The sequence below is a fragment of the Oryzias latipes genome, chromosome 21 (assembly GCF_053564925.1).
Source record: "Oryzias latipes strain Hd-rR chromosome 21, Olatipes_Hd-rR_3.1".
NCBI classification, from domain to species: Eukaryota; Metazoa; Chordata; class Actinopteri; order Beloniformes; family Adrianichthyidae; genus Oryzias; species Oryzias latipes.
In genome coordinates, this window is record NC_136257.1 from 23465828 (window position 1) to 23493084 (window position 27257).

At 42.3% G+C, this 27257-nt stretch overlaps 3 protein-coding genes across 16 annotated transcripts in view; 1 reads left to right on the plus strand and 2 right to left on the minus strand.

The window, feature by feature from the left end:
• The window catches only part of tanc1b (tetratricopeptide repeat, ankyrin repeat and coiled-coil containing 1b), a 110754-nt gene extending 105712 nt beyond the window's left edge, over window positions 1–5042 (plus strand). For all 9 annotated transcript variants that reach the window (XM_020713038.3, XM_023950780.2, XM_078939592.1 and 6 more), the window contains 3 exons: window positions 32–178; window positions 721–821; window positions 1998–5042. In XM_020713038.3, the coding sequence (XP_020568697.2) occupies window positions 32–178; window positions 721–821; window positions 1998–3531 (1782 nt within the window). In that variant the 3' untranslated portion in view covers window positions 3532–5042. The remainder of the gene's footprint in view (window positions 1–31; window positions 179–720; window positions 822–1997) is intronic.
• A 213-nt stretch (window positions 5043–5255) lies between these two features.
• On the minus strand, window positions 5256–20994 carry LOC110017379 (WD repeat, SAM and U-box domain-containing protein 1). Of its 4 annotated transcripts, none has more exons than XM_023950783.2 (11): window positions 20396–20994; window positions 19925–20112; window positions 18714–18797; window positions 16560–16653; window positions 16209–16242; window positions 16085–16125; window positions 15619–15725; window positions 15136–15165; window positions 11475–11690; window positions 6394–6528; window positions 5256–5653 (listed from the first exon to the last, which is right to left on the minus strand). In XM_023950783.2, exons 1-11 carry the CDS (start codon window positions 20794–20796, stop codon window positions 5502–5504), a joined length of 1482 nt encoding a protein of 493 aa, XP_023806551.1. In that variant the 5' UTR covers window positions 20797–20994; the 3' UTR covers window positions 5256–5501. The 4 variants fall into 4 exon arrangements, with proteins under 4 accessions (XP_023806551.1, XP_023806552.1, XP_023806550.1 ...); XM_023950784.2 differs by having other exon boundaries at window positions 11514–11690; window positions 18714–18800; XM_023950782.2 differs by having other exon boundaries at window positions 18714–18800.
• An 806-nt stretch (window positions 20995–21800) lies between these two features.
• LOC101174472 (bromodomain adjacent to zinc finger domain protein 2B) overlaps window positions 21801–27257 on the minus strand; it is a 30143-nt gene continuing 24686 nt past the window's right edge. For all 3 annotated transcript variants that reach the window (XM_023950778.2, XM_023950777.2, XM_023950776.2), the window contains 13 exons: window positions 26547–26770; window positions 26279–26353; window positions 26018–26201; window positions 25323–25461; window positions 24687–25240; window positions 24306–24522; window positions 24082–24225; window positions 23850–23998; window positions 22997–23181; window positions 22773–22914; window positions 22475–22692; window positions 22239–22382; window positions 21801–22140 (listed from right to left, as the gene is read on the minus strand). In XM_023950778.2, the coding sequence (XP_023806546.1) occupies window positions 21996–22140; window positions 22239–22382; window positions 22475–22692; window positions 22773–22914; window positions 22997–23181; window positions 23850–23998; window positions 24082–24225; window positions 24306–24522; window positions 24687–25240; window positions 25323–25461; window positions 26018–26201; window positions 26279–26353; window positions 26547–26770 (2520 nt within the window). In that variant the 3' untranslated portion in view covers window positions 21801–21995. The remainder of the gene's footprint in view (window positions 22141–22238; window positions 22383–22474; window positions 22693–22772; window positions 22915–22996; window positions 23182–23849; window positions 23999–24081; window positions 24226–24305; window positions 24523–24686; window positions 25241–25322; window positions 25462–26017; window positions 26202–26278; window positions 26354–26546; window positions 26771–27257) is intronic.

Below are 27257 nucleotides of genomic sequence, written 5' to 3' on the forward strand. Positions count from 1 at the left end.
CCGTCTGCTTTGCCCTCTGCGCGTCCTCCAGAAAGGGAAGATGAAAGATGCGGCGCAGAGGTACCAGTACGCCCTGAGGAAGTTTCCTCGAGAAGGCTTCGGAGATGACCTGAAGCCATTTAAAGACCTGAGGGTCTCTCTGTACCTCAGTCTCTCCCGGTGTCGCAGAAAAACCAACGTGAGTGTCTCCCAGAGGGCCCTTTGTTCCCCTGCCAGTCACTCCTTCAGTGACTTGAAAGCACTCAGCAGAGGATTTAATGATTTTCTTTAAGTTAGGTGGGGAAACTATAGACTTATCTGTTGAAAGGAAACCCAGTTCTGAAATCAGGCTGAGGAATCTTGTTTGTTCTCAGAGATGCTGGTTGTTGTCTCAAACAATCATGTCGAGGAATGAAGAATCTGACGTTTATTTGAGCTAAGCTGCAACTGACCTCAAAGCAAACACTGTGGCCTGTAAAGTTTTTCTTTCCTGGATAATTGTTTCTGCAGAAAGGCTTTGTTTAGACAAGTTGGAGTCTTCTACATTTGTAGAAGCTGTTTCTGCATCTAAAGGCAAGCTGAACTCCTCCAACCGGAGGCATTTCCTGGAAGTCTCTGGGAAATTTAGGTCAAATGTTGTCAGCTATTTCCATCAAATTGCAGCCGTGATCCAAAACAGACACGCTTGCTCTGAGCATGTCATCATTTAAAGGTTTAAATGTACTAATTACTGTTTTGCAGGATTTTGGGATGGCTGAAGAATTTGCAACAAAAGCACTGGAGCTGAAGCCCAAATCCTACGAGGCCTACTACGCCCGCGCCAGAGCGAAGAGGAGCAGCAGGTAACCTGTTCACCCGTACGCAGTCCCGCTGCGTTCACGCTGGACGCGGGGGGGGGGCAATGTATAAATGTGATCAGAGGTGGGGCACTGCAGTCTGGCAGAAGAACGTTTAAAGCGGCGAGGACTTCATATATCGGAACTTTAGTGAAGAATTGGCATCTAGTCAACCAATCAGGAACTGGACTTTGGCCTCGTTGATGATATAATCTGTGGTTGAACTTCAACACCAACCTGAAAGAGATTCTGATGGTTCTCTCCCTGAATTTTGTGGTATTTTTCTTATTTGCACGGAGACAAACACAAAAAGGCCTTCAAAAGCGAGACAGGAAATCTTCAAACTGGGTCACAGACAGACGGAAGCAGCCGCCATTCAGACGCAGCTCCTGCAGTCGATGATAAAGCTCACCGTATGGGGAGAGTCTCTGAATGATCTCATGAAATGAGACATGGAGACGTGATTATTGATGCTTTAGTAAAGCTCTGATCTCTCTGCATCATTCACAGCTTCCATGCATTGACTGTGTATAAGGTAGTGTTCTCTCACCTTTCACATTCTCGCAGATTTTTAAATGCAATTATGCATACGTTTATTTTAACTATGCAATGTGTTCTGCATCCTGATTGGCTGTAGACCTTTGTGCCATGTCTGCTATACACAATGCGTTCAGTTTGCTACATTTACATAAATCTTTTTTTCTTTTCTATTCTGTAATACTGGACTTATTCTTCTGTGGAGGGTCGATCGGTGACAGTTTAAATAGGAGAGAGAAGTGTGAAAATGTTTGTGTCTGAGTGAGAAAAGGGTATAAAGTGTGTAGTGAGGGGTTTAACAGGGCTAAAATGTCTGTAACTACTCTGCTAATTTCAGCTATCGCAGGCGTACTTACACAGCAAAAACTGAATCTTAGGGGGAAAAAGAGCCTTGTTTCAAGAAAAATTGTCGGTTTTTCTGTCTTGCAAGAAGAATCGTATCAAGAAAGTTTTTCTGTAGCAAAATGTGTCTTGGTGGCTAGAATTCTTTTATAAAATAAGAATTCTTAGTAAAACAATATTTCTTACCCCGTTGGTAGATTTTTATTTAACGTATTTAAAGAAAGCAGTAGTTTTGATTTAAAAAAAAGCCTCCAGCAGTGAATTCGCTGTGCTTCAGCTCACAGAGCCGTTCTCTGTCCACAGGCAGTTCACGGCGGCGCTCGCTGACCTCCATGAAGCAGCCAAGCTGTGTCCCAACAACCGGGAGATCCGCCGTCTGCTGGCCCGAGTGGAGGATGAGTGTAAGCAGATGCAGAGGAGTCAGCCCAAAGGAGGCGTCGCCGGGGCTGCAGCCGCCTCCTTCCAGCCATCCAGAGGGCAGGAGTCTGACCCGGAGCAGGAAGAGGGCCAGGAGGAACCCTCTGAGCACAGCCTAGCAAGGAGCGTGGAAGCCCAAAGAGAGATCCTGGAGGAGGAGGAGGAGGAGGAGGAGGGTGACGAGGAGGAAGAGGGAGTGTCCTTGAAACATGACAGAGCAGGTGAAGCCTGCTGGACCCACAGCAACTATTCCATAAACAGAGTCTTACCGTCTGACCCCCCAGCAGCCAGCAGCTGCCTCGGACATCAGACTCCCAGCTCGCCGCCTGGCCCCGGCAGGCTGCCGCCGCACCGGTTCCATCGGGAGCACCGGGAGCCCCTGGCCCAGCAGGCGCTGGTCCTGCAGCCCACCAAGCAGGCTCAGATAGTCAAAACCAATCAGCACATGGGGGCTGTAGGGGGGCGCTCCACAGGGACCAGATCTCAGTACGCTCCGTCCAGCCCTTTACCCAGCAGGCACATGTCCAACATGCTGAAGCCGGGCCCGGGCATCGACATCAGCCCTCTGTCGACTCCGGCTGAAGAGCCTGTGTACGGGACCCGTGCGCTGCCGGCGTCCGCCTCCCCCTCCGCGGGTCACGGCTGTGAAAACGAGAACCTGCTTCCGCCCCAAACCTACAACGGCTCCAAAGCTCTGGGGCAGGACAGGCTGTCGGTCCACTCCGCATCCTCTCTGGACGGGTCGGCCCTCTCTGGACTCACGGGGAACCCCTCTGACCCGGGGAAGGAGGGCCTGTGTGCGGCGGCAGCATCTCAGGGAGGAAACCTCAGCGGCATGCGGGTGTCCAGCTCCACCAGCAGCTTGGCCTCCAGCAGCAGCCTATCTGACAGCGGCAAGCTCGGACCCGACGTCCGCTCCAAGATCTCCGACAAAACCAAGCTCGGCAAGCAGGCCGGTTCTGCGGCAGAGTACAAACCCAGACCTTTTATGGGAATAACTGACAAGACTGCACGCTTTCAGCAGCAGCAGCAGCAGCAGGTCCAGCAGCACCACCACAGTCTGCAGAGCCACCCAAGCCTGCAGTCCACTGGTCGCAGCTGGCTGAGCCGCTCCTGTGACGGCCCGGTGTGTCAGAACATGTCCGCCGTGAGCCTGCAGCCGGCCGACTGCGAGTTCCCCTACAGCAGAGCAGGCGGCGTCTACCAGGAGCAGCACAAACACCCGCCGCCTCAGAGCGGCTTACAAAACGGCATGCACGCCAAGGAATTTGCAGAGAAGTTCTGCCAAGCAGCAAACTGTTTCCGAGAGTCCAAGCCGCCGCTGGCTGTGCCCAAGCAGCACGGGTTGGCCCGAGATAATCCTGCCCTTCACGTAGCTTCAATGAAACCAAAGCGATCATTCATAGAGTCGAATGTGTAAACCAGTCTGTCTCACCGGCCAAAACTACAAGTGGGACGCTGTCCGTTTCTATTCTGCCCGGGTCTTTAAAGAAACGACGATGCACCAGAAGTTTCCAATCTGTCGCTTCAGCCTCCTGTTACACGAAGACACGTCCAACGCCCCGCTGCCCAGCTGGAGCCATTGCACTGATCCGTGGGCGTGTGCTGATCAACAACACGGCGACAGCCGGGCCGAGCAAGTGCTGCAGCCTCGACCTCCAGAAAAGTCTGGTCCTTCACTCTTTGCTCATGGGGAGTCCTTCAGTTTAATCCAAGGAAACTTCAACAGGGTGTTCAGCTAATAAAACGTCTCCTTTTACATCCTATTTAGTTTCCTGAGAGACGAGGGGCCATGTTTTCATTTAAAGGAATTCATGCACATCATTAGAAAGCAAGAAATGAGAAGTTAGACTTAAATAAAAGCTACAAGGAATTTTTTTTTTTTCTGTTTGTTTTAGGATAAAATCAGTTGAAGTGAAAGTGCTATGTACTGAGCTACAGCTACGTAACAAGACGACTGCTCTAAAGGTGCTGAAAGACCTTCTTTTAGGACTTTTCAGTCCAAAAAGAGGCAGATGTCTTTCTCTGGGACCAGATGACGGATTCCTGGGATTTTTACGTTTTTTTGAGCAGTTTGGAAAAAGTGGTGAATCTGTGTCTCGCTCATGATTGCATCCAAACACGTTTTTATTCCAGTCTGGATGTTCATTTCCAAACTTTATGCTCATAAAGCAAAAAAAACGATTTTGCTGGCATTTAGAAGTTCTTCACTTTCCTACATTTTGCAGATTCTCCCAGGCAGGCAGCACAAACAAAAACAAACAAAGCAATGGATTCCATCGAAACACCATCATGTTCAAAAAGTGAAGGCTTTGTAAGAGTATTCAGAGAAGCGATTGTAAGGAATGGGCATTCCGGTGTTTTTAGGAAGGATGTAAAAATCCTCACGTGTAAAATATATAAATATGTTCCATTTCTTTTTCAGTGAAGGTCTATGTTTTGTGTATTGGCAAGTTCAGACGTGTGAATTTTGAGTTTTCGGCACAATGTTGTTGAAATGGTGTTCAAATGTTAGTTAAGTATATATTTGTACATTATATGAATCACCGTTAACACTGAATTCCTGCTTGTTGTTGCCGTCTAGTTTAATTTATTTACAGCGCCAATGGCTTTGGTTAATTGTAAAAGCAATATATTTTATATAGTTATTTTTGCACAGCTACTAAGACATTTTACGATTCTTATTATTGTTGAGAGCTCAGTGCATGCTTCAGTTGCAGTTTATATTGCAAAAAGATATATATCGATCTATAAAAAATGAGCGATGGATGGAGGGCAGAGTGCCGCCGGCGTCATTTTATGATGTACGTTAAACGCAATTGTTGCCATGTTTTCAGTATTGTGAGCTTTATTAGCCGTGATCACATACTGTAATTGAACATTACTGCCATTGACACCATGGGAGACTGAATAAAGGCCCACTGAGGAATATCCCACTCTTCTGTTTGGTTTCTTCCAAAACGCGTAAAGAGAAGGATGCAACACGAGTAAAACCATGTTGGTTAGTTTGGTGGCTGCAGAATAAGTGAATCCATCTGTTTCTTTGTTTATCACAAGTTCCCTATTTTTTTTATTTGTTAAGGCAAAAATAATCTTAGAAGAGCGAAAAATCAGCTGTTTTGTAGGCAGAGTGATCATCTGATATTTCAAAGTTTTAAATAAAACTTTATTTCACACAATGTAAGTAGTTTGGATGTTAGAATTAGTGCTTTTAAAACATCTTAAACTTTGCAGCAATGTGCCTTGCATTATACATTTTTCAAAATAAAAGCAGTATTTATAAGGCCAACTGGGCCTGAAATGCTCATAATTTTATGAGATGAGACGGAGTAGCATTTTCAAGAACAACAATTGATCATTTGGTTCCCAATGGCAACGATGAGCTCTCGTCTAATGGTCTGACTTCCAGTGTGTGATTGCCATCTTCAGGGATCTGTTGGGGGTGAGGAGCGTGGTCCTGAGGGGCAGGTTTGTCATGGGACTGGTTTTGTGCTTTCCTCGGATCCAGCTCTCTATGGACTCGCGCTCATAGGAGAACCCATCTGTGGAGTAGAAGGACACGTTTTGGTTCCAGAATTCCTGTGGTGAAGCTCTGATGCCAGATCGACTCTGGTCCGACTGCGATGTGTCTCCCTTGCGTTGTGAGGGGAGTCCGTCTCATGATTGTCCCCCCTGGGAGTGGTTTGTCCAGTCACGCCCACGTCGAAAAGTTTATCTAAAACTTTGGCCCCATGCCCTCTCCTTGGGATGGTGTTAACTTGTGTTATTGCGTGGGTACATCTATATCCCCTCTGCTATCCTAGGCACTTTAACATTGGGAGTTGGGTCATCTAGACCCACTAGACAGTGCTCTGAACCTTTTTTTTCAATGATTTGTGATCTTCACTGGTGTCCATGGATTACATGAAATCTTTCCACCTTTATCCACCTTTGTCATGGTAGGGAGATCACGTCAAAGTAAGGGTGGGGTCATCTAAGATAGCACAAGAGTTATAATTTATTTTATTTTGAAAGTCTAATGTCTTATTTTGAAACCCTGACCTATTTCTTTGGCTTTTTACCGCAAAAGTGAGGTGTCGACGGACAGGAAATAGAACTCCTGCGTCAAACTCGGATTGCCTAGCGGAGGGACAGACGTCAGTCACAGACATGATGGAGGCGATGTAAATATTCAGGTTGATTTTATTTTCTTTGTCACAAAACACAGACTCACCGCAGACGGACCAGTGTGAATCAGAGGAACTGTAAGGCAGAACCCTGCAGAAAAGTCAGGTGCACCAACCTGCAGCAATGACCGGATCCTTCATCAGCTCTCTGGTGATCGGACACAGGAAGTGATCCGGGGCTTCGGAGCCGTTCTGCTCTGCCTTCAGGGCGTTGACCCTCCTCAAGAGACGACCACGAAGACCCACAGACTCTGAAAATTCACAGCTCCATTTTTTAGCCATCTGTGAATGACCATTTTTATCAGACAGTGATCCAGAGTGTTCAGAGAAACCAAAGTGAATCTGATGCTTTGCTTTGAGCCGTTCACCACTGAAAAACATAAATATCTAGTTCTTTTTCTGAAAGAGGTCATCTAAAAAGGTCAAATCCCTGCAACCAGCTGCATGCATGCTGCTGCTGACAGCAGCCTCTGGATTTATCATCAGCTGCAAATTTTGAGCGGCTGCTAAAAGAGATGGGTGACCTTTGTGGCTGCAGGTGATTAGTTATGGGGTTTTTTAGAAGGGGGGGGGGGTCGTAGTCAGGCGGTGAGAACAGATGCAGATACACTTTGCCTGCATTCTTAGTTTTTGAGGAATTTGTAAGAATAAAAGGAACTCTGTGACTCCATTCTACGTCATGGGAAAAAGTTCTCAGGTGCAGGGAAACCAAACAAGTATTCAGCTTAAAAATCTCACTTCAATCATCTTTGGGTTTATTTTAAAAGCTTTCCTAGTGGTCTTATTTATGATCATGATGTTTTTAGCCAAAATATTAAAAAACCTGTCGTTTACAAGGACAGTTTCTGCAGAGCTGCAGGAGTTCCGTAGGGGCGGGACTGTTGGCGCAGAGCAAGCACCCTCCCGCTTCCCATCATGCCTCTGTTTACACTCTCTTCTACTAGCTTACAGCCCCACACACCCCCAAGCTAATATTACCAGTGCAGCAAAGATGGTGAGCAGTATCTGATTCAGATTCCAGCTCAGACGAGGAAAACAAAGACGTACACGGATCTATTTCCTGATAGTGGATGAATCAGAATGGAGCAGAGCAGGAAGCTTGTGACTTGCGACTTGCTGACTGGAGCTCCTACATCAAAACTACAAACGTTTTCAAAACTGAACTTTTTCGTCTGCCCCTGAAGAGAGAATTTGAATAAAGAAATGCAGTTTTGAGTTGAATTTTCTTTATATTTTCCTCCGTCTTTAGCTAAATCCCACAAGAATATCTTTATCAGAGTGGGTCTTTACGTTAACTGTTTTGAATGATTTCTTAAGTCAAGTTTAGCTTTAAAATCTTTTACGAATCACTCATGAACAGTCAGATGATTCTGGAGTGCTTTTAGGGCCGACGCGTCTTTGTTTCTGGTATCATTTATTACTTGACAAATAGCCCACAGCATGATCTGTCCACTGCCGTGCTTGCCAACTGCATTCATAATTCGAAACCTCTTCTTTTTAATTTTATTTTTTTGCTAAAACAAACTTTTGCCCACTAAGTTTGGAAGGTTTTGCCTGAATATTGCATGGAACCTGCGGCCAGGTAATACCGTAGTAATTTAGCAAATAATTCCTTCTGCATGATGACTCATCTATGGGACTCATATTTGTCAACCGTAGAATAGTTCTTTGCATCCTAATTGGAAGATCTGTTTCTCCGTGATAATCTGTGCAGCTTTTATCCCTCTGTCTGAGTTTGCTCCACCACGGCTCCACTTAGTTCCCATTTCTGAATGGAATTACCGAGAAAACACAGTTAACGAGCCCATTAAAGTCTGAGCTCTAGGCAAAAGTAATCAAGAGTAGAAATCTCCTGATGTGCCCAAACTTGACGAAATGGACTCTTATTTTGTTAAAAATGTCCTCGTCTGGATTTTCTGGGACTGTCTTCTTAACAATGATTTTTCCCCCCCTAAATATTTGCATGTGGAAACAGTCTGAAACACTTCCTGCTATCAAAGACTGGGGTCATGCGTACTGATGGTATTTTGCTTGATTTATAAAGAAACAAATAAGCAGTTCGGCTTCAATTTGGAAAAAGAACATTGCCAATCCCGTTGGATGTCTTTTCATAAAACTCTGATTAAGCTCCTAACCAGCAGTTGGATAGAAGATCCACACTTGGAAGATAAGATTGCTTATGCATCTTTCATGCTAAGCAAAGTCCAGATTGATAATTTGATGCAAAGCAGAGAAATAGGAAATAAGCATTAAAAAACAATGCCCCCCCTCTACCCTCTTTATTCCAACACGCATGAATATTTCAGCGTGCAGAAATGTGATACACACTCTCTGTGCTCCCCCGTATGCAAAGAAGGAGCCCAAAAACAACAGCAGCACGCTGCACAACACAATACAACACAACACCAACCAGAGCACGGTAATGATGAGAGCTCCGCTCCATACTAAATGAAGAAAACAGGCAGACTTTGTATTGCTTTTGGTCTTACCCCCCCCCCCCCTCCTCCTATTATCACCCTCTTACCCACACACCCCCTCTCTCTAACATCCCTCTCTCTTCTTCCCTTCTTTCCTTTTCCGTCCGGTCCAATACAAATGTTTTTCAAACATGGTTGAAATTAATAAAGTTTGGCCTCAATTAAAAAAAGGGGTTTATTCAGACATACCTTTGGTTTGTCTGAAGATTAATAACCCCCTATTGTTAAAGTAAAATATGTCCAACACAAGAGGCCCTCAGCTCTCATCTGCCTGCCCAGCTGTTGGAGAGGACAAGTTAAAAAAAAAAAAGAGAGCTGGTCTGTGTATCCCGACATTTATTCTAAAACTAAAAGCGAAAACCAGAGAAAAGTTCAACAGGAAATGTCTAAGCGTGATAAAAGGGAGTTTGATCTTAACAGTGTGATATTGCTATTTTTTAAACCTAATTATTAGCTACCTTTTATTTTTAGTTTGTACTTTTGTCTCATATATAAAAATTCCTATATCACACAAAAAACCTAAAGTGAATGAATTCAGAGTTGTAATTGTCCTTTTTTTTTATATATAGGTTTAGGGTGAAATGTTTTCTGAACTTCCCTGAACTTTTTATAGTCTTTTATCTCTCTGTGGAGGAATTTTTATCTTAGGTTTGAATTGAAATGCCTCAGATTAAAGTTTGGATCTCAACTACTAATAGCCTCAGCTATTAATCATTATACCGCCACCACTGTGTCCTATTGTTGATATGATGCTTTTTCTATTACATGCTGTCCATTTTATCTCATGTTTGTATCATCAATTCAGAAAATATTTTTTTCTGTTTTCATAAATTGTCATTTAAAGAAGTCAATGTCCATTTATTTTGGTTATTTATTAGTAGTACAACTCCATTATATGTCTTTTCTTTTTTTTACTTTTCATTTTGTATACAAATTTTAGGTAAAGGTTTTTCACCCTGCTTGAAATTTTTTCGCTCTTTATCTCCTTGAGGAATTTGGGCCACTTTTCTCTGTAGAATTGTTTCACCCACAATCATAAATATATGCACATGTATACTTAAATTGAAATTCATCCAATTAAAGCTTGGATACTTCTTTTTTTTTTGGCAGGACATTTTTTATTATGACACTGCCACCACCATGTTTGATAGTTTGGTGTCAGTTTCATCCCATTTGTTGACCAAAGTTGACCTTTTATTTCCTCAGAAAATGCAGGATTTTAGGGAAGCGTCTTTGCTTTTTGTATCAGAGTAGTGGTGGAAGACTTTTTTTCTGTATTTTACATAACTATCTATCTTTTCATTTTGGTCACTCATTAGCAGTAAGAAATTCAATTTTTTCCTTTAAAATATTTTCATTTTTCCACAAACGCATGACATCACGCAGCGCTCCATTGTTGCCTTGATCCTTTTGAACTTCGTCACACCTTCCTGGAGAAGTCCAGGTCATCCTGTGCAGAAACCCTCCTCTTCTGCAGCTGCACCTCTCATGTATGCAGGCGGTGGTCGTGGATCGCCTTGATGAAAAATGCATGAACGCATTCTTGAATGCAGAAATATTTTTCTGCATTCATGCCGCCACAGCAGCACACCAGCATGATAATAGGATTATAGGTGATATTACTGCTGAGTATTCTAATAACCACACCACTTATTAGACACACTTTAGAAGGCTATATTGATCCTTTTTGGACAAAATTTGATTCAAAATAAAGAAAAATTGACTTAAATACAAGAATAGAATAAATGGCAATTTTTTTATTTGTGATCTATGTAGTTTTTAATAAAGTCTGTCTCACAATAAAGAGATGTGTGTAATCTAGAATGCCCACAACTCTAATATAAGTAAATTCCATTATATTTATGGCATTAACCCTTGTGCTATCCTATGAACCCGCCCTTACTTTGACGTGTTCTCCCTACCATGACAAAGGTGGATAAAGGTGGAAAGATTTCATGTAATCCATGAACACCAGTGAAGATCACAAATCATTGAAGAAAAAAGGTTCCAGTGGGTCTAGATGACCCAACTCCCAATGTTAAAGTGCCTAGGATAGCACAAGGGTTAAAGAGAAAGGTCTTATTACTTGGGAAATTAAATAAAATCTTTTTAAAAGAGATTTCCCTCTTGGACATTGCAGCTCAGTTGTCATGACGCCCTTCGACTTCCTCAACTTTACTGTTTGAGATTTGATCAAGTCTGGATGGATGAAATACTAACAAAGAAAAAGCTGTGATTATCTTGTAGTTTGACTGTCTTTATCTCTGTGGAAAACCCAGAGAGTGATTTAGTGTTGAGCTGGTTCTCTGTGAATCCACATCTGATTTTCTGACCACACTTTAAACTGGGATGGCCCCATCTGGACTGCAGGGCCCATCAGTGTGTTTGTGAGGTAAAGGTTGTGAGTTGATATTATACAAAGAGGTTCCTGCAGGCTCTCTTCTATAACCCTTGTGCCATCCTAGGCACTTTAACATTGGGAGTGGGGTCAGCTAGACCCACTAGACAGTGCTCTGAACCTTTTTTCTTCAATGATTTGTGATCTTCACTGGTGTCCATGGATTACATGAAATCCTCTCCACCTTTGACATGGTAGGGAGAACACGTCAATGGTCATCTTGACCACATAGGATAGCACAAGGGCTAAATCAGATGAAAAGTAGCTTAGTTTTCCTCTTTAGTCGTGTTTTAGGATCAGTGAGTAAATCCCCCACAATAACCTGGACTGGAATGAGAGCGCCTCCATTTTTCCTCCTCACCGATTCCCAGCTCCGTAACCGTTTCCTTGCTCAGCCGGCTGAGCTCCTCTCCGTCTATGTTGTTGGCTTTAAAGACGTCGACCAGCTTCTCCAGTCCTTCCTCGCACAGCCAGTTCTGCACGTCCTCCTCTGTCCAATCAGCGAGCAGCAGCCTGCAGTGAACCGGCAACTTCCTTCCTGCAAAAAGAAAAAAAAAACACACAACAGGACGGGAGTCAGTGTTGGACTATTTCACTCCAATCTCCTGGAAACAAACGGTTTCCCCTCCAGCTCCACAGAGAAGGACACATTCTTTCTGTGGCGATATAGGAGTGAAAATTACTTTCATGTGCAGCAATCCACCCACATAGAAACCCACCCACACCCATATAAATCCATCACTTCAAAGGACACGACATGAAACCACGTCCTTGTGCAATAAATCAATGATTTAAGTTATTAAAGCTGACTATGTCTCTAGAGAGAGGAGAGCTCTGCTCCCTATCAACACACCACGACCTCACCATACAGCCAAAAAAAAAAAAAAAAAAAAAAAAAAGGTTGTCTCAATGAAACTGCTAGGATGAATTTCAAAAACCTTTGAATTCTCACACAAACAATTCTGGGTTTGCAGGATAAACCTGAAGCTTTCCAGTTTGTTGCTTTCAATCATGAAAATAACAGACATTTTAACCCCCTAAAGCAGGGGTCGGGAACCTTTTTGGCCAAGAGAGCCATAAATGCCACATATTTTTAAATGTAATTTCGAAAGAGCCATACAATAATGTAGTGTCCCTTCCCCACACTGAGGCACGGAGACTTAAACTCTTTTAAAGTTCTTTATTCCGGTTACTGCAGACCACAACAAACGCCGTACAATTAATTCAGCAACTCCTGAATCTCTCCCGCCGACAGGAGAGCGCTTCTCCCAACTTTATATTCCCCTGCTCCCGCTGCAGCCCTCCCATTTCCCTTATTCGGCCCATAGCTGAACCCCATTGGTCCAAACTACCTAACAACAGGCTGAGCGACAGAACTGAGGGCCAATCAGATCTCTGCTTGACGCGTTCAATGAACTCCAGAACTTTTAACGCGGCCCAACAGCCATCCAACTCAGTCCGCGACAATTTGTTTAAAACTAAATATACAAATGAATGTGTGCATTTGATTTAATTTCAACATTTTTAAAGTACAATAAGTCTGTGGATTCTTTTTAATAACATTGTTATTCTGTTGCTAATAAATGATGAGTATTTCTCGTGGTAGTTTTGCTGATGGTCTAGTCTGGTTGATACGTGGTGAGTTTCTGCTTCATGCAGGCGTTGAGACTTTAAACGTGATCGTAGGTCTGAATGTTCTGTAGATGTGACAAAGACTGATCACATGCAGACGGGGAGCCAAACACACTCACACGCTGCAGTGAGTGACGGGAAGCGGGTTTTACGTTTTTACAATCCCTGCGCGATTCACCTGCTGCCTGTCCCCACAACACCTCACCCCCCCCCCTCTGCTTTCTCCCTCACACATCCCGTCCCCGCATCTGCGCGCTCTTTCTCAGAGACGGGAGCGCGTAGTTTTACGCACGGCAATTCACAGGTTTCCAGCTGGTACAAACTCTGTGAAATAATAGATAATAGTAACTGATAGCGCTGGCGCAGATTTCTCTCTCTAAGCACTGCTACTACTGCGCGCCTCTGGCATCGCATCGCGCCCGAGAAGGACTGGTCTAATGAAAAAAAAAAAAGTATAATTAAAGATTTGTCTGCGAGCCACATGTGACCATCAAAAGAGCCATATATGGCTCGCGAGCCATAGGTTCCCGACCCCTGCCCTAAAGCATGTAAACTGATGCTTTATTTCTTTAGGATTGTAAACATGAGTTGTTGTTTTTTTGTTACATTTAAGCTGTTTGCTAAAAACTCTAAACAGAGGAGTATAGGACCCCCTAACGCCTCCACGCATAGCGGCGCCCCCTCCTGACAAATGCTTCTGTGCTGCCCAAGAGCACAAACCCTGTCGTCATGTATGCAAATAAAACCATTGCATCATTTCTTTCTTCTTAGGTTCCAGCTTTAAAGGATCGGGACACGAAAACCGTGTATTTGTTCAGCCAACTGGAAAAAAAAAACAAAAAAACACAGTGAATCAGACAAACCCAACAATGAAGTGATTCATCTCCAGCACTTTGGAGCCAAATCACGATTTCATTGTGAGCCTTGTTGATCCAAAAACTGTAAAAACACGTCATGTTTTGGGACTTGCTGCTTCTTTTCCAGAAAATAATTGGATCTCCATTATCCCACGTCTGTAAATCCCAAAAGAAGGACTAATGCATTTTAATCTGAGGGTTAAAGTAGTCAGACAAAACCCAGTAATTACTTCTGTCTGCAGCTTTGACTACAGGTTTACTAAACACCTCATGTTCTGTGCTAAAATGTGACACCACGTTGTGTCACCTTTAATAAAAAAGGATTTTTATTAAAAAATGATTTAAAAAGGGGCTGACCCTTATTAAAAAACATGTTTCAGTCACTGATCTGATCTGCAGCAATGTTATGGCTGCACCGAAATGATCAGAAATCAGATCTTTCTAATGTTTTTAATTCAAATTGTGTAAATACCAAAGCTTTAATTGAATAAAAGGCTTCACATGTAATGCATTTATATGACAGGACAGATGTTTTAGAATCATTTTTCACAATTCCCACCACATTTTACAATTCCCTCCATGCGCTCAGATGGTGAGTTTCTGTTTCTACATGAAGATGATGACCGAAAACATAAATTCAAACTATTCAAGACGAACCTGGTGACTAAAGATGAACATGGTAAACATAAAAACATGGAGTGATCAGCACAGTGGAAGAAGGCAACCAACACGTACGGCAACATCTTTCAAAAGAACATTTTATTTCTATTGAAGAATAAAAGGTGCAACTGTGATCAGCTGTTGTTGTGAAAGGTGGCAACTTCCAAATAAAGGTTTACGGGACATTTTGGTTTACACATTGATTCCAGGATTTTCTTTTGTAAATCTACTCTGTTATTTATGCTAACGTTTCTTATAAAAAAAGCAACAAGATTTTTTCCTAAAACTTTACTTTTAAAAATGTTCCTAACTAAATTTAATCAGGAGTGAATGTGACGAAGAGTTTGATTCAGTTCAACAAAGAATCTTTTGGTTCATTTAGCTGAAAGTTGCGAAACAGGAGGAAGATGTTTGGGAATGGATGACAGAGCATAAGGGATGGCAAGGTCAAATGAAATACTGCCGCTATTCAGAAACTATGTCCAAGAAAAAGACAGTTTTTAAAATTTGGTCTAAAAATTGCATCATCATAAATTAAATATAGATAAGCTCAAAAGATAATGGGAGTGGGACTTTAATAAAAAAATGTTGTTTTTTGTTGTATCTTCCTATTTGGGTTATTGGGGGGGGGATATTAGAATAAACTAATATTTCTAAAAATCTATTATACTGAATGTAATTCAAAGAACATCTGTCAAGAAAAACTTCCATAAACTTCCATTACAAACGAAGAGGGTAAAAAAAAAAAAAACATCCCAACCCAAGAAAAGAATGACCCCTCCCTCCTGCATGGCAGGCTTTGTGAGGGCAGAACACAGAGATGCAGTAATTTACCTTGACATGACGCCTGCTGCGCCTCAGCCTCTGCAGAAAAACACACAGAGAGGGAAGTTAGATGTGTGAGGAGAAAACAGCATTAAGAGTGAAGGCGGCAGGAAAGAGTCATAAACAAAAGGCAGCCGAACGCGGTTCATGCTCATCCGTACGACTGATGGTGGAAGCAGGAGCTGCACGGGTGACGCCTTTGAGGCCTCCAGATGTCTGTGGATGCGTCTCTCCATAACAACAGGAGTTTTCTTCATGTGAAGCAGGAACGTCGTTTTGCTTCCCCAAAAACTGTTCGGAGTTTATGTGAGGAGTTCTCTTGGCTGCACTGATCATCATTAATCGTAAATCTTCATGGATGCACTCCAAGTACACGGGGCTTATCGAGGTTCTTAAGACCTTTTTGGGACATTTTGATTTGCTCCAAAAAACTTTATTTAGACCACTGTCAGAGACAGTGCATATTTCTGAAGGTCTCTTGTTTGTATTTACCTGTTTCTCCGAGTTCTCCCCCCATTCTCCACACATTCACACTTCTGTCCATGGAGCCAGTGGCAATCACGGCCTGGTGAGGAGACACAGCCACAGCTGTCACGTATCTGCAGGCGGGAGGAGGAGGAAGAGGAGTGTGAAGGGTGTGTGAGAAAAAGAAGCTGGCAGAGAAAGATCCTTTTAAGTCAGCTCCCCCCAAAAATATTTATTTATAAAGAAAAAAATCTAAGATTGTCTCAAAATCGTGTCATGCACTTCAAAGCACTCTGCTGGTTTTTACCTGTGGTGCCGCATCAGTGACGGTGCAGAAACAAGAATATACTGTTGCATCACTGCACCCAGTGCTTCAGGGAAAAACTAATCAAGCAAAAATCACACATTTTGATCGGAAACACTGGGCCTCCTGTGCCGCTGTGCGTCTGACGGCTGCAGAGATTGCATCACAGCAGGTGAGGAGGTAATTTACCTGTCGTGTTGTTTTAAAGTGTGAAGCAGGGTTCCCAGGTTCTGTAAATAAAAGTACAAACAGACAGACACTTTTTGAAGATCTATAGTCTAGAAAAGTCTTTTTAGACAACAATATAACTTACTGCATTGTATATTGTCACAGATTTGTCCACGGAGCTGAGAAGAGAGTAGAGAGTAATTTTCAGAATGTATGGTATGAAAAAAACATTTTTGTCAGAATTTCGAGGATTGTATATTTATATTTTAATATTATCACTTTATTTGAGCAAGAAGCAGATGGACAATACAGAAAAATATGTATATATGTATAAAACACATATTTTTAGTGTTTACAGTGAAAAGAAGTGAAAGAACAAACACAAAACTGAACAATCATGAGGATCAATATTCAGTTACCTGCCTGGGATGTCTTCATTCGTTCTGCTCAGAAAACATTGCAGATGTGATGTCTGCTCATTTGTTCAGCTTCTTACCCAGAGACGAGCAGCTCTCCATCCGGAGAGAAAGCACAGGACAGGACGGGAGCCGACTGAGCAGCGAGAGAATGAAGCAGCTTCATCGTCCAGGCTGAATGAAAACACACACACGCAAAGAGTGACATACACCTAGAGTGACAAGTTTACTAGAAAACAACTGTTTTGGCCGGACATGTTCATGCTAAACATTGTGAGAAACACATTTGATTGTTCTTACTTCTATTTCCTCTGCATTTGTTCCTTGAAACTGAGTGAGCTGAGCGAAAGACACCTGCTGGAGGTCTGATGAGCTGTCCAACCACGCCCCCAGTGACATCATCCATCAATGTCTCACATTACGAATCCTTCTGGCCCTGACCTACACCAGTGTGGACGTACAGTGCCTTGCAAAAGTCTTCGGCCCCCTTAAACTTTTTAACCTTTTGCCACATTTCAGGCTTTAAACATAAAGATAGAAAATTGCATTTTATTGCACAGTTTATTTAAATCCAATAAACTTCATTTCACTTCTCAAATATCACTGTGTTCATCTGCTACATGATATATTTAACTGAAATTGATGATCCAAACAACCAATGATTTATGAAATAAAATCTTGAAAACTATCAGGGGGGCCCAAACTTTCTCACACCACTGTGTGTCTCTATCAGTTTTGCACATCGAGAGACTGAAACTTTTGCCCATTCCTCCTAGAAATAGTATTATTACTAGAAAAAATTAACACATAATTGAAATTATCATCCATTCCAAAGAGGAAAAAAGAATTTTACTGAATTATCTTTAAAAAAGAAAAACATCTAAAACTTCTTTTTTTTTTTTTAGTTATAACAAGCTAGATCAGGGGTCTGCAACCAAAAAATAAAATAAAATAGTTATTTGGTTTAGTTTTTCACTGACCAAAACCCAGCGAAAGCAGCAAAATCCCACTTTTACAAATTCCCACCGTTTAAAAAGATACACTATGTTTTTGTGGCCATAAAGCCATTGATTTATAAAATGATAGTTGAATTCATTTGATAAATAAATATAGCAATAAATGTAATGTGTTTTTCTATATACAGTATTTTGCCTTTTTTTCTTACATTTTTAGCACATCAAATACCTTTCAAAATAAAATACAAAGTATTGGTGCTAAAAGGAGAAAAACAATACGGAAATATGATGTAAAATCTAGTAGAAGTACAAAAACGCATAGCTTGTGACTGTGACAGAATCTCAAACCCTCCTTTCAATAAAATGACTGGTTATTTATTAAATGCAAAAGGACACTGAATGTAAAGACAAATCATTAAAGCCGTTAATGAACAGGTTTTGTTGTGAAGCTACATTAGGTTCAAAAGTGTTTTCATATGACCCTAAACTGCAGGATCTAGGTGAATGGATGAATGAAAGGAAGCTCCTCACACTTTAGAGACGTTCCTTTTTTAGTTTTTTATATAAATGTATTGAACTGAGGAGCATAAACGGGAATCAATGATGGACTGTTAATTGAATTATACAACCTTGACCCACAAGGCTTCCAGCCAGACTAGAGTAAGAAAACATTATTTGTTGACAGAGATATATATATATATATAGAGAGAGAGAGAGAGAGAGAGTGAGCTTTCACGCACATAAAGCACATGCTGGAAAAATGTTCCACATTGACTGCAACTCCACAAACCAAAGTACAACCCTGAACACCTCAGACGTAAACCTGAGTAAAGTAAAAATAAGGGGTTTTGAAGCATGTCAGCCTCTTGTCGGGCGGGTCATGATGAATCCATATTTGAGGGAGGCAGACCTGTTTCAGGATCTTTGTCACAAAGAACTGAAATGATGACAGACATTGTTCGGTGTTCCTCAACAAGCAGCTCAGAGAAAAAGAGAAATGATTACCATGAGCTGGGGTCATCATGTGGGACACATCAAGCCCTCCTGAAAGAAGGCTGTTCCCATGGCAACGCATCTTAGAAACTAACACCATGACGTGTCCATGTACATTACAGAAATATCTGTGACCGGGTTACACAACCTGTGAAATCTGCCTGTCCGGCTGGCTGTGTGCACACGTGCATACGTGCACACGTGCACAAACACCAGGTTTCCACCAAAGCATTTAATCCACAAGTCGGCCCGATTCAATAAATGATGATAAGTGGGGGGACCTACCGTCTCTTTCATCCTGAGCAACAATCCAGATTTTCAGGCGGCTGTCCTGTCCACAGGACGCCAGTCGAAACTCCAAAGCGCATTCTTCTGCAGAACAACACAACACTTCACTCGCCACACGAGAACACAAGGAAGACAACCATCTGCCACCTCCCCAAGTTTCTAAAACATGACAAACACATTTATTTATTACATATTTTTCTCATGTTAAGAATACGTTAGGGTGCATTTGACAGAAACATGCAAACATCTGGAGGCCATAATGTTGAGCTCTCTTAGTTTTTGCTTCAGAAGGAATTTTGAAATTTCGTTAGGTCATAGATTCTCTTGTTTCTTTTTTTTGTCTTGTTTTTAACATTAAAGTATTGAAATTTTTAAACTTTGTTTTAATCAAAAGTTATTTAAAAACAAAAACAATCCAGTTTTATATAGAAATTTGACAAATAGGTGGTGATGGAATGAAATAAACATCTTGGTTGTGAAACACAAACTTAATATTATAAAAAAAAGCAGAATAAAGAGGTTTTAAGCAATTATTTGTCTTAAAAGACAAAGAATCCGTCTCCAGATCTTGCAAATTAACATGTAAGGAAGCTCTTTACAGCAAGTCATATGGCAACGTTACGATCTTTTAGATAGGATCTAATAAAAATCAGTTTAAAAAAAAGACATTTACAACACTCAAACATTTTAAGTCCCACTCCGATCATCTTTTGATCCCTTTTCAAAGCCCAAATCCTGAAACCTGTGTCATCTTCTAGGACATAGTTTCTGCAAGACTTCATCAGAAAATACGCCTTTAAGCTATGGGCGGGACTGTTGGTGCAGAGTGATCCTGCCCGCAATTGCCCTCATCCCCTCGTCATCTGCTCTGACCAGATCCGGTCACGTCATGGAATGTCCACCTATCACACATTTCTAATATTTTTATTGGTTAGTGACGACACCTCAGCCACAACTGGGGCCTGATAAGCCTTGCTGTTTATGTCTGTCAAGGGGAAGGGCTCCAGAAACCAGTTAACAACATAACATTTAGGCTGAATGGCCTAAAAGTAGAAAAAAATCCTAATCTAATTGATATTTTATTTATTAACTTTTTATTTTCACCTTCTTGAGATTAGACATTTAAATGTCATTGCCTCAGGCAAATAAAACTAATGTTTGCTACTTTTTGTATTTGCACAACAAGGGGAAGTATTTCTGAAACCCACCAATAGTGAACTGGGGTGCAAAGGTGCAGCAGGTCACTCCCAGGTCATGGGCGTCCTTCTGAGAGTTCAGCAGACTGGCCTGCAGATCCCAGAGCTTCAGGTCTCCGTTGGTGCAGCCGCTCACAAACATCTGCCCACAGGGGGAGAAGCAGCAGGCCACAACACTGGCCTCACTCACCGCACTGCAACTGGACACAGATTACATTCAATTAGACTAGGGGGGTGCTCTCAAAGTCTCAATGTTTCCAAAAGTGGCTCACAGCTGACTGATGAAGACTGTAATAAAAACATAAGGATCTGATTAAAGGTTGGGTGGTTTTCCTGCAGGTCATCAGCTCCATCTGCTGATGATGGAGGAGGATGTGAAGCCGAAGCAACAAGTGAAAATTTGATTTTTATTTAAATATATTTTTTACTGTAAATGTACAGAGGTTTATTTATCTATTTGTTTATTTAAACTTTGCCCCTCACCTGAGCAGCTTCCTGGACCGGAAGTCCCACTGCGCCACGGTGCCGTCACAGGCCCCGGCCAGCATCCGGGAGGAGTCCGGCGACAGGGCGCACACCCGGAGCGGGCTGCGGCTCGGATGCTCCAGCGTGGCCAGCAGCTCGCCCGTGTCCGCGCTCCACAGCAGCGCGAGGCCGTCCGTGGAGCAGCTGAGCAGGTACCCGCCGCAGGAGCTGAAGCAGCAGCAGTGAACCCCGTAGCCGTGCGCCGTCAGCGGGGAGAACGGCAGCTCCGTGAAGCCGGTGGAGGCGCTGTAGACGCGGAGGCTCTTGTCTCCGGAGCCCGTCGCCAGCAGGGACGGGGAGAACGAGCAGCACCGGACCTCGTCCGTGTGGTCCCGCAGGGTGTGGAGGAGAGACACCATGACGAAGCGCAGACCCACTGCTTGAAATGCACTGTTTACTTCCTGCCTTCATAAGGCCTGTTATCTGTCACGTGACCCCGTTACTGCCCTTAATGTGGACTTTGATCATGTTTCCACTGAGTTATGTTCAATTATCAATTACACAGAAAAGCTAAGCCTGGGCTCTAATAACAATGATAAATAAATGTTAAATATATTTTTGAATGATTTTTTTTAAAGAGAATTTATTATATTTTAATGCACAAATGAACTATTTAGCTTAAATGCTTAGTTTTGCAAAACGGGTTTTCCCCTAACTAGACTAAGCAAAAAATGATAATATAGAAATTAAAAAAATAATTTTAGAGTATTGTTGGTTCAAAATCTATTTATAGATAAAATACCCCCCCCCCCATATATATATATATATATGTGTGTATATATATAGATGTCTTTGTTTTTTTCTCTCGTTTTTTTCCCCTCAGGTACTACTTTACATGTCAATTTGATTGCTCCTTTCGTCATTCTGTAGGTATTCCTGCTTAGAAAAAGCTTTTAAATGTTATTCTCTTATGTTTGTTTTTTTTCTAATGCTGAAATGGGACTAATTAGCTTTATATATATATATATTTTAAGTAAAACTCTGACTTCTGGTTTCCCAAATGTAAATCACATCCGGATCAGATGTGTTCTGTGAAAACCCCAGAACCAGCTGATCAACAGGAATGCAGCAGCAGCTCTTTAGGATGAGGGTTGGAGATCACTACTGTAGAAGTGATGAGCATCACCTTACACTCTCACACTGGAGCTCATAAGTGAGTTGTTTATAGCATTGGAATTTACAATGATGCAGTTACACAGACGCATAGATAAGAAGACTGATCCTTCTGGAAAGTATGAGTCAAAAGGCTGTTCTTTTGACTTTAGTCCAAAACAGTCAAACTTTACTAATGTACTAGTTTCTTCTTTTTTTTTCCGGGAAAGACAGAGTTAAGAATTTAGTTGCACAAACTACACAGTTACCATTTTTGTAATGACATTTTTATTCCCAAGGAAAGCAATCAAAAACCGTTTGAACATAAATATCGAGACAGAAGGAAGACCTTTCCTCTGCTCATCTTTTATTAGTAACAAATCTAACAATTTAAATTAAAAAAAGAAAACTTTCTTTAGCACCACAGAAAAGTCTGATCGTATTAACAAGTCCACACTGGAGTCATTCATTTTTTTAACTGTAGAAGTTCTTCAAAAAACCTCCTCATGTTGTGGCCAGCCCGTCCAATTTCAGAGTCGTCCTCGTTAAATTTTTCACAGTTATCAAAGACCAGGTTGACGTCAGCCATGAAAGTCTCCAGATCAAAGTACCTGAAATAGATAAAGAGCGTTTTAAACAGACTGCCGGCCTTTACGTGAGAAAAAAAAAAAGCTCTGAATGGAACAGAAACTCTGACAGGAACACCTACAGGTTGTTGTTGAGCTTCTTCTTGATGGTGGAGAAGTCCATGGGTTTCTTGATGACTTTCCTGTATCCTAGGATGACTTTATGGTTGACCGGTGTGAGAAAAGGCCATGCATCTTTATGAGCCTCCAGCTCAGCTAGGAGCACTCTGGAAGGAGTAAAAAGAGGGCGAATAGCTAGGCAAAAAGATTCCATTTTTAAGAATTAAAGGTAGAACTCAGACATTTCTGCTGCACACACCTGCACACTGCCAGCTGGCTGTTGTCATCCTTTGATATTTGGGCTTTTTTGGTACAGGAAGCAGGATTGAAGTCTGTTCCAGTTCTATTTTGCCCACTTCTGCTGCTGGCAGCCTCCATGTTGAGCCATGCAGGCGCAGCAAGCTGGCAGCTTTGTTTCAGTCCTCCTCCAGCTGTTTGACTCTGCAGATCTCTACGCTGTGAAGCTCTGCTTTTTTCCTGAATGAAATTACATTTTCTTTTGTCAGAGATAAAAGCGTTCCGTCAATCATTCTGCAAAGACGTAAAGTGGAACTCACCGCTCTCTGGACGGCTTGCTCCCAAACGACGGACTTCTGCAGATGTTGAATGCAGAGTGAGAGCTGGGCTGAGGCGCGGACTTGCCTGAGAGCTTTGTGCCACAGTCTGCTCTCAGAACCAGCTGCTGCTGCTGCTGCATGGCTGTAAAGACAAGGAAGCAGAACGCCTTTTTTCAGTTAAACAACCCTGACATGAATACGGGGAGAAAGAAGATCTCAGGTACTTTATGTTCCTCTCCAGCTCCTCCAGCCTGGCGACAGCTGTTTCAAGAGGATTGTCGGCCTGTCCCGTTACAGAGTCAGGAGCGTCCTCCTGGCTGGTTTCTTTCCGTCTCCTGATCTCCAAAGATGAGGTTTTGTTTTCACGATAGCCTTGACACATCCGGTCTGCCACGGGGGACGTCCCATCCTGAGGAGGACGGCAGGGACACCAACTAATGACTTGATGATGTCATATATAAAATTCATAACTTGAGATCAAAATCTACGGTGGCCCTGAAGTGCCATTCACACTAACATTTAAAAGATTACAACATTTAGAAAAGCAAAAAACATAAAAAATATTTAAAAAAATAAAATCATTACATTTTAGAAATCAAAACAAAATTTCAAAAATGTGAACAAAATAAAAATGAAACGTTTCGGAAAATAAAATTATTTCCCAGAACTCAAACTGAATACTTGTCTGCATACTTATAAAAGTTTGATGAGCATATCCAGTGTTGCTTCGTGCCAAATAACTTTCAGTTGAAATGATGGACAAACATCTTCATCCAATCAGAGATTTCCCATAATACATACCTTTACCGGTTTCTTATTGCGTTTTATTTTTTTTAACAATTTCTTTTAAATGATGGAAATGAATGTTGTTTTCCAAAACGTGTCATTTTTAAGGAATTGTTTTGGTTTTCTGGAATTTTGCTTCAATTTCTACAAATGTAATGTTTTGTTTTGTTAAGTTTTTTAAATTGTCATTGTGATTTTAAATGTGTTTTTGCGTCCATTGATTTATTGGTGAGATTTCTACTTCAGGGACACCATAAAAAAAAACAAACGGTAAATATGATTCATCTGAACCTGCAGGTCAGCAGACAGGACTCTTCTCTCCAGAGCTTGGACCTGTTGCAGTAGAGAGACGTCCACCTCTTTGGCCTTCTGCTCCACACTCCAGTTTTCTATTATCCTCCTGTAGGAGTCAGACTTTCCGGGCGCCACACTTTCAAGTCCTGACCCAAAAAACACTTTTTAATCACTTTTTATTCATAATTTTTTAGACAGTTATTGATATCCCCGACTGTAAAAAACCCACCTGTGGTGTTGAGACACAGCCGGCTCAGATGCTCCTTGTGTTTTAGGATCTGTTTTTGCAGGTTCCTTTCCCTGATGCCACGGCTATGGAGGCTCTTCAGCAGACCCTCCAAGTCTGACACTTTCCACCATCCATGCAGCATCTCTGCCAGAACACACAGATCAAAACAGCTGTGCTTTAAAAACCATTTTTCTAAAAAGTAGGCATTCGTGTTTTCATCTCACCCCCTGTGATAGGCTGAGGACAGGGGTGGTCCCGCCCCCCTGTGGCCTGCTCCTCCGGCTGGTTTCTGTGAAGCTCTGGGTTGATGGTTTGGTCTCCATCAACCTCTACGGGCGGGGAGGGCAGAGAAGTGCCAGAGCAGGACAGGCTGGGACTCGCTGTCAAACTGAACTCATCAGACAGTGTCATTCCCCCGTGATGAATGTCAGACTTGACTTGCTGGGAGGAGTAAGACACACATTTCGTATTATAATCAGTTTGATTTCACGCCATATTGAAAACATTGACTACAAGATATTCTTTAAGAATAAAGTTTCTCATGCAAGAGTCCTAAAATCAAATAAGCAGCCGAAAGAAGGATCAAGTTCTTGATGTGCACCAACCTGAGGCCCGGGGGATTTGACGTTATTGATTGCAGATCTGGTGTCTGCCGCTGAGGGGGAAGCAAAAGGGAAGACTGTGGTCCTGATGGCTTCTGGAGAGGAAGAGGCTGATGAATAGGAGTCAGACGTCATCGAGGAGGCATCACACGGAGAGCGAGGCAGGAGGCTAAACCACCCGCCGCTTGTATCAGTCGATACTTTGGACGGCTGGTCGTTAGGAAGGATGGATGGAGGGCTATGGTTCATCCAGTTAAAGTTCTGCAGCTGTGGAGGGCTGAGCAGAGGCGGCTCATCCATCTGGGAGGTGGGATTTGAAGGAGCTTCAGGAGAATGACTGCTTTGACCACTGGCATCCTGATCTTGATCGCTTTTGGCTTCAAGTTTGGATGGGAATTTTTCTGGTTTTTGGAGAAAAACGTCTTTGTTCCTAAACTCTGACTTTTGTCTGTAAATATCTGAAGTGAGATCTAGAATGAAGGGCTCATCCTTCACTCCGATAGTCTCTGGTTGAGCGTCGGTTTGGATCCCTCCTTTCTTGTCTGCCTCCTCGTAGTCTGAAAGCAAAAGAATTGCAGCATCTTTAGAGCAGAACAAAAAAAGCCTCGTCTCTGCATCCGTTTTGGTTTGTTCCCTCACCGTTTCCAATCCCCTCGACAAAAATGCCGCCACACTGCGGAAGGATCCAGTAGCGTCTTTTGTATCGGTCCTGGCCAATCATTGTTGAATGCAGCGAGTGAGACGAGTCGAACAACTTCTGTCTTATTTCCCTCTGAAGCTACAAACGGGACAGAAAATGATCCTTAAAGACCCACTCCAATCATCTTTTGATCTAAAGTAAAAGCGTTCCCAGTGGTCTTTTAATAATGATTATGCCGTTTTTAGCCAAAACTTTAAAGAGCTGTCATTTTTTAGCGCCGGTACATAGTTCCTGCAGAGCGGCAGTTGTTCATTAGAATTTCTCTTCAAATAAGCTTTTGTTAAACAGGATTTTTGATCTGTTCCTCAATGTACAGCAATTTGAATAAAGTAATGCTAAGAAATGCAATTTTTAGGTTTCATTTTCTTTATAATTTTATACATTGTGAAAAAAGCCACAAGAACATATTAAAAACACCCAAAAAACACAACTTTTCCTTGCAGTGGGTCTTTAACTAAATCAAGTCGTGTAATTTAGATGCAGGTATTTCTCTCAGTTTGTTTCTCTCCATTTCCTCCACAGCGTCTAACAGAAAAAAATTGCTGGGATTCCAGTGGATCAGCTGCCAGCTAACCAACAAATCCCAGATTTTCTAACTTAATTTGTCCACATTTCTGTCTTTCTCTTCATTTACCTCTGACACCATTTCTTCATTGTCCCCTTGGTCTTCACTGTCATCGCCCTCGTCCTCTTCTTCTTCACTGTCATCTTCTATTTTGTTCCCTTTGGTTTTGACTGAGCGGTTGGGAGCGGCGTGGCTTTGCTCTCCTGCACTGCTGGACTTTATTCCTGTGGTCTTAGCGTCGCTGTTTCTCAGTCTGTGGAGGCAAGACGGAGTAGAGCTGGTAGTTCTTCATTCAAATAAGAAGTACAAGATCTCCTGATTTTGACTCACTTGCGAAGCTTTTCCTCGACGGTCCACTTTTCCTTCCTCAGATTGGCTATGAAATCCATTTTTTTGTGGATCTCACTGACAACATCGCACACATCAGAGATGAGTTTCAATGAGAGTAGTTGACTTTACATGAAATTCAGCTCACTATAAAAGATAATCCAGGCAGCAGAGGAAGGTCACAGGATCTTTAACTTTCATTTTTAGCCAAGAGGATCTGTGAGCCTAAAAGGCAGACAGAATGAGTTTCTGTAGATGTGAGGACCCTCACCATATCACTGCCTTACTGCAGCAGAGCTCGTTGACCAGGAACGCCAGCATGAAGGCTTTCTGTGGGGGAGTGTGAGCCTGAAAGGCCCTGGTCTTCAGGCTGTCAGCCAGCACTGCCACATGGGTCTGATCCGAGTGGCTCTCCATGAAGATCTGCAGGATCTCGGACGCATTGTCTTTGTCGATCTCAACATCAGACAGATGTTCTCCCAGTATGGTTTTGCACTTAAGAAAAACGGAACGAGAAATGAAATGAGAACATTGCCTAAAACAACTAAAAAGCTCTGCTCTGTTTGTACTGTGAGCTTCCTCTGGGCAGGAAGTCAATCAGACAGAAATGTATTTTCAAGGGTTCTGTTCCCTCCTAACGGGACTTTAGAGACCCAGAGGTGAAAATCACTGTCACACATCCTCACTGATAACAGTTCTGTTATTTGAACATTCTTCCTCTAAGCAAGCCTCCATCTAAAACTCTGATTATCCACAAACACTTGAGAATGAAGGAAATAAAGAAGTGGAACCCCACAGATTTGTAAACAAAACATCCCACGCTTCAACGATAGATAAAATTATAAAATGTCGATCAATTCAAAGAAAAAATAGTGGATTTTAATAATGATAATTAGGTTTTACATTTTTATGACCCGTAGCAGTCCTGAACTGCAAGGAACGAATTGTTTTAGCAGATATTCTTTCTTGCTGCAAAATTTGA